The 7,176-nt window shown below is 44.2% G+C and overlaps 1 protein-coding gene across 1 annotated transcript; it reads left to right on the forward strand.

Moving 5' to 3' along the window:
* The first annotated feature begins 1,961 nt into the window (after positions 1-1,961).
* Positions 1,962-4,268, forward strand: LOC311266974 (frizzled-8-like). Its single transcript, XM_084369724.1, has one exon. The coding sequence runs from the start codon at positions 2,223-2,225 to the stop codon at positions 3,960-3,962; it is 1,740 nt and encodes a 579-aa protein (XP_084225850.1). The 5' UTR covers positions 1,962-2,222; the 3' UTR covers positions 3,963-4,268.
* The last annotated feature ends 2,908 nt before the right edge of the window (positions 4,269-7,176 follow it).

The raw sequence follows: 7,176 nt of genomic DNA on the forward strand, positions 1-7,176 counted from the left end.
AAACAGACATATTTCTACATGTAAGCACGCTGACACATTTTCTCTCCACAAGTTCTCTGTTCGCTGAACGAGAAGGTGAACGGCGGACAGCATCAGACCGGAGCTCCCTCGTGGCTCTCGCAGCCGTTTGCAGATAAATGATTGATAACGTTGGCTTTTCATAAACTTTGCAGCTCAATGAATCACACGGCTACACTTGTTATATACAGTAAGTCTGGAAGTCTGTGCTTTTACAAGGTGGCTGAACAACATGTTTCACTACAGTGGATGGAAACTCTCGATCATAGACCGACTCTGAGAAAGTAAAATGATAAAGTGAGAAATGTGGACTTGAACCCGAACAATAATAAAAGTTTATTGCTTTCTTAACACCAGAGGTGAGGAGAATCTGTCATGCTTATTGAAATAAAATGAATTCTCATTTTACTAGTTTTTCTTTCACAATAAACTTTTCAATCTTCAGCAAACCAAAGACAAGCTGTAGTATTTTGCATTCAGAGAAACTTCATCAATGGTTTTTTTTCCACATGTCTTACAGGGAGTTTATAGTTATTAGTGTTTCATAGACATTTCTGGTGTTGACAGTTGACTATGGCCTGTTTTTAACCTGTTGCACAACAGTTCTTTTAATATTCTTCAGTTAACAATTAAATTAATTAATAATTACTTTTAGGACACACACACAGGAAGGTGCAGACCAATGTGACTTTCAGTACAAGTCTACCAGGCTTTATAAAGAATGGGGTCTTGGTGAACAGCTGTGTGACATGTTTCTTTATTTCAGGAAATACGACTCAGAAGTCTGAACACATGAAAGAAATTGTACAAATAAGCACTTTCAGACTTAAGCACAAGGTGCTTTAAGGTTCAAATATTTCCAGAATAAAAGTTTTTTAAAATACTCATAAGAGGAGCAGATCAGCGCGAGACAAGTCTATCAGGCTTAATAAAGAATGATATCTGGTTTATTTATTTATAGAAGTTAAGAATTTTAAAAACTGAATCAACTGTGAGTGATGATAATAATATAATATCACTTCTCAAAGTTAAGATCAAAGTGCTTTCCTGGTCTCTTTATTTATTTTAAGAATATGAGTCCATTCAAATTAAACACAGATTAGTTGTAATAGTGAAGATTTAGATTCATATATAAAATACTCAAATTTTTCTTTAAATATTAAAAAAATCTCCTCTTACTGTAAAACTTGTGTTGCATTTCAGAGCAAATTAAAAGTATTAAGTCTATAGAGTAATAATAATGTCTCAATATATTTTCTGTAAGCAACACACAGAAAAAACTCATTCTTATCAAGTTTATTTGTCTCATTTCTTATTGAAACCTTCTCGTTACACTTGATATGAGATTGATCACCTAGAAAATAACCTTCAGTGACATACTTGGACAAATTTTCATTTGTTCCATTGTCAGATTTTTTTTTATTTTTTTTTTACTTATTATAAGACAGAAACATCTGTTATTCATTGCTTCTTACTTATTCTTTAAATTACATGTTTTCCAGTGTATGGACAGAGAAAAGTCAAAGTACTGTGGGGCACATAAATAAAGTAGAAAGTAGAGTAAAGTCTGACCTCCACTCATTTTTAATATTTCATGTTTCCCTTTAGTGATGCTGAGATGCATTCAGGTGCATCATGTACCAGTTATTCCCCACTGTCTGCATCATTAATTACATTTCTTCCTAATGTCTCCATTGTATGATAACTCCCTCTTCGCTTGTTTGTAAAGGGCAGTGTGTGTGTGTGTGTGTGTGTGTGTGTCGGGGGGTGGGGGAGGTAAACAGAGACAAAGTGATTATAACCCTTCCTCCAGGGTGAACATTTTAAACAAACACCTATAGAAGGAACCCCTGATTGACTTTACTCTCCCTCCCCGCCCAGCTGGGGGAGTGTCCTCCCTCCTCCCGTATAAATGCAAACGTACCCAGCAGCTACAGAGCATGCAGAGAGAGGCACGGTGCTGCACCGACACAAAGGGAGAGAGAGGAGACTGGCAGTATCCCAGCCTGCTGTGTGAAAATAAAGCGCTTGTTTTTGGGGGGATATTACAGACACTTCGCAGCATCACCAAACTGTACGCGCCTCTAGCATGAGTTCAGCAGCATCCCTGGATTAACCGGACTTGCAGCCTACTTGCAGAGCGCAAGTTCGCTGGCACTTTGTCGAGGAAGAATCGCGCACAGGGGGGAGAGAAAAAAACAACGATGGAGAGGAGCATCCCGGGATGGTGCGTGCTGTTTGCCCTCGTCCTGCACGGATCGGGCTGCATGGCGGCCAAGGAGCTCCAGTGCCAGGAGATCTCCGTGCCTCTGTGCAAGGGAATCGGCTACAATTACACCTACATGCCCAACCAGTTCAACCACGACACGCAGGACGAAGCCGGCCTGGAGGTGCACCAGTTCTGGCCGCTGGTGGAGATAAAGTGTTCCCCAGACCTGCGGTTCTTCCTCTGCAGCATGTACACGCCGATCTGCCTGGAGGACTACAAGAAGCCTCTGCCGCCGTGCAGGAGCGTGTGTGAGCGGGCCAAAGCTGGCTGCGCTCCGCTCATGAGGCAGTACGGCTTCCCGTGGCCGGACCGGATGAGGTGCGACCTGCTGCCCGAGCAGGGCAACCAGGACACCCTGTGCATGGACTACAACAGGAGCCAGACCACCACTGCGTCTCCAGTGGTGGCGAAGCCGACCAACCGGCCCCTGAAGCCGTACAGGAAGAAGACCAGCTACGGTCGAGGCATCCCGGGGAAACACAATCCGGCAGCGTCCCAGTGTGAGCCGGGATGCTTCTGCCGTGCGCCCATGGTGCCGGTGACCAGCGACGGGCACCCGCTGCACAACCGCGTCAAGACGGGACAGATCCTGAACTGCGCCGTGCCGTGCCACAACCCCTACTTCACCCAGGAAGAGAGGACTTTTACCGCCTTCTGGATCGGCCTGTGGTCCGTCCTGTGCTTCATCTCCACTTTCGCGACCGTGGCGACTTTTCTGATCGACATGGAGAGGTTTAAGTACCCGGAGCGCCCCATCATCTTCCTCTCCGCCTGCTACATGTTTGTGTCCATCGGGTACATCGTCAGGCTGATCGCCGGACACGAGGAAGTGGCCTGCAACAGGGAGAACGGCGCAGAGCACATCCACTATGAGACCACAGGTCCTGCGCTCTGCACCATCGTCTTCCTGCTCATCTACTTCTTCGGCATGGCGAGCTCGATCTGGTGGGTGATTCTGTCCCTCACTTGGTTCCTCGCCGCAGGTATGAAGTGGGGGAACGAGGCCATCGCCAGTTACGCACAGTACTTTCATTTGGCCGCCTGGCTCATCCCCAGCATGAAATCCATAGCAGTGCTGGCTCTGAGCTCTGTGGACGGAGACTCTGTGGCCGGGATCTGCTACGTGGGCAACCAGAATTTGGATAACCTGCGCGGGTTTGTGTTGGCACCGCTGGTTATCTACCTGTTCATCGGCACCATGTTTCTGCTGGCCGGGTTCGTCTCGCTCTTCAGAATCAGGAGTGTCATCAAGCAAGGTGGCACTAAAACTGATAAACTCGAGAGGCTGATGATCCGGATAGGGGTCTTCACGGTTTTGTACACCGTCCCGGCCACTGTCATAGTGGCGTGTTACTTTTACGAGCAGCACAACAGACAGACGTGGGAAATTACGCACAACTGCACGTGCTTGACGGACCCAAACAGGCAGAGGCCGGACTATGCTGTGTTCATGCTGAAGTACTTTATGTGCCTCCTGGTGGGGATCACCTCAGGAGCCTGGATCTGGTCCGGGAAAACCTTGGACTCCTGGAGGACTTTTTGCACGCGGTGCTGCTGGGGGAGTAAAGCCTCCGCGGGCTCCATGTACAGTGACGTGAGCACGGGACTGACTTGGAGGTCCGGGACGGCCAGCTCCGTCTCCTGCCCCAAACAGATGCCACTGTCCCGGGTATGAACAGAGAGGGAGGGGGTGGGACGGGAGGGGGGGGGATCTTATGTCATTTGACACTAAAGACTGAAAAAACCAGCGCGTGTGAGCTCTTTTGGGGACAAAGACTGACTTTAAATGTTTTATATGGTTTTAAAATGAGTCAAGGTGAGTCACCAAACTGCCAATTTTAGATGACACCTTGCTCATGAGCACTCCAACAATGTGAACTCTATTTGGATTTGTGGTCATTTTTTTCTGCCTCTAAAAAAAAAAGTTTCTACTCATGGAAAGTGCTCCTTCCTTGCCTTATCCAGATGACGTCCAGTGGGGTTTGAATAGAGGGGGGGTTGGGGTGGTATGGTATGGGGAGGGAAGGGGGGGTGACTAATTGTGTTGGGATTGTCCATCAGCGTGTTGTAATTAGCACATTAATGAGCGCCTAATGGCTTCTCTTTAAATAATGAGACTGTCAGCAGCAGAACAATGTACCTGGCACGAAGAATGCGGAGTCTTATCTGGGCTTAATTGAATGCGTACAGCTGACAAGATCCCCCTTGTCGATAGGTTACATGGTATAGCTGAGGCTCTTCCTCCTCCTCCTCTTACTGTAAAGAACCGCTGTGTCTTAAAACATAAGATTCACAATGACACTGCTCTGCTTGAAACGAGGCTGGACTGTTTTTTTTTTCTTTTCTTTTCTTTCTCTCTCTACATGATGGATTTACACGAATCAATGCCTTAATTAACTGTCTCATACGGGTTGCATTAGCGCGTAAAAGTGTATTTATATAATTATTGGTGTACATATATTGTACATTTGTATATGAAATTTTACGAGATTGTAAATATGTATAATTTCCACTTTGATAGAAGATTTTATTTTGAGAATAAAACAACTTTTATTGAATTCTTGTTGCTTGTGCGTCCTGGTCATTGTCGCCAAAACGTTTGCTGTGAGGTTGGACACTGTGAAATGATGTAAAGCTGTTGTGATGCATGATTTAAACAAAAAAAACAACACAATCTTAAACCCAAATATTCTGTTTGGTGTGGCGTTGCGCACACGCTGATACAAATCTCACTATCTCTGTGCGTAATGGCGGGTTTCTGACAGTTACAGATGCGTTTAGAGTTAACTTAAAGTTGTAATTGGAGCCACATGGGATGCATAAGCTTTCTTAAACCTCGCTGGTGTTGCAGAACCGCATGCTGTGAGACGCAGGGAACAACATCGGCATGGCAATGGTGGGAACCACAGGTGGTCTTCTCAGTGTGATGCCCTCTGCGCTTAAGTCTTGTTATTAACTCTTGACTTTTGTCCTCTGTTAAATCCCTGATCCGGGATAAATATGGCACAGTTTTACCTTATCCTCTTTTACACATTTAGAAGTTAATTAACCTCACCTATAAGTCTTTTCTAATAGGTGGATCAGTGCTAGTCGATGGAGATAATTGATATCCTTCTTCCAATTTAATAATCTTGTTGTTTTTGTTCAAAATCACGTAAAACAGGTGAGGAAAATTCATCTTACATCTCTGTAACAATTTAAACATTTTAGAGAAAACCATTTGCTTCGTCATACATGGCGTTACATGCTTGTTGTCAGCGTTCAGGTAACTCTTAATCTGTATAATGTAAGGATGCCCCCAGGCTAATCATTAAGACGTCAGTGAGGAGGGACGGACCTTGTAGCTGCAGGCTGACACACTCTGTGTCGTGCGTAAAAGTAATTACAACCGTGCAGTGTGTGGTCCACTCTTTAACTGTCAGTCTCATCACTACATTGTGGTTCAGGAAATGTGAGACGTTTGTGCGTAATGGCAACAGTGGCGCGTAAGTGGAGTCTATTTTTGCCTCTAACGTAAGAAAAAAGTGAGTGTCCGCAAATGTTTCAGTATTTCTGAGTCATTCCTGAATTTAAATGTCATGGCTGATGCGCTTAACTCATCTGATGTGCTCCAAAAACTCTGGAGAGGACTCTTAACCAGGCTGATGTTAGACGGATAAAGTTATATTTTGCTGCCACCTTGTGGACAAATGATCCGATAACGACAGCCACCAGCAAAGCACTTAAAATGTGAATTCAACAGTTGAATACACATCAGAAAAGTTTGTTTAATGGAGCGTAAAAAGATCAGTTTCATCCAAACCAGAGTGAGAAAATGTCGCCTGTGTCTGCTGCACGTTTATGTTCATAATCTTTAACAGTCTTAGTTTTAAAATGACGATTCCCCTCAAGCTTCTTTTAAATATATTTATTATTAAAAATCAACACCCAGTCGATGATCATCACAGCAGTGTTAGTCGGAGCAACGCATGGCATTCAAATCAAGACTCAGTTTGATTTGCGGCTGTGCGGATGCTTCAAATGTGCATTTAAAAAGTCAAGAATTAAAGTCTGAAATATTTGGGATATTTAGGAAAAATAAAGGATCAATACTGAAAGTTAGAACGATGCTGTATGAAGATGGATAACTCTGAGTTTAAAAGAGTTAAAGTCTCGGTGTCAGGGAAGTTATGGATCTAACTTTAACAGCATTCAGACGATGAAACATGTGGCAATGACTGGCTTTGACACATTTCTTTTTTCTTTGTATACTCATTTAATTATGAGGCTTAGGTTAACACATCACTTACTTCCTACAGACGTCTCACTGTGGCAACTTTGACATATGTCAAATTTGTCTCCATCAATAATTCCATTCATCAAATGTGGAGACAGCAGATCCTGTTTGCTCTGTTTAATGAGGACAAATTGCTTCTGCGACTGCTTGTTAACCATGTGACAGGTTAACTTCCTCCTCCAGAGAGTGTGTGTGTGTGTTTGTGTTGTGGCAGAGGGGGATGGGCATGTTCCCTATAGCCAAGAAGCAAAAAAAACCAACAGAGGAAATGGGTTGAGGGGTCATTCCTGATCCATCTCCTTCGAACATAAACAAGGCGCTGACTCGGGCGCTTCAGGAGGAGCTCATCACGGAGAGAGATCCCACTGGTGAAATCCAGACAACCCAACTCTTCTCCATCGGTTCCAGTTAGGATGTTTATGAATGCCGTCGTTGTCTAATGATCTAATTAGTTGTCTGACTCTGATTGCTTTGGAATAAATCTTGTTAGGATGTCTGAATGGCTTACGTGGGGCCGTTAAAGGTCACATAGCTTTAATTTCAGAACGTATACAGAGCAGGGTGGGAAGCATTTTGCCTTCAATAACAGCTATTGTCATGTCAGGGCTGATTT

The sequence above is a fragment of the Pagrus pagrus genome (genome assembly GCF_965226575.1).
Source record: "Pagrus pagrus genome assembly, chromosome: 12".
NCBI classification, from domain to species: Eukaryota; Metazoa; Chordata; class Actinopteri; order Spariformes; family Sparidae; genus Pagrus; species Pagrus pagrus.

Excerpts from the sequence above, each read along its gene's own strand:
- LOC311266974 (XM_084369724.1), top strand. The coding sequence starts at position 2,223 with ATGGAGAGGAGCATCCCGGGATGGTGCGTGCTGTTTGCCCTCGTCCTG.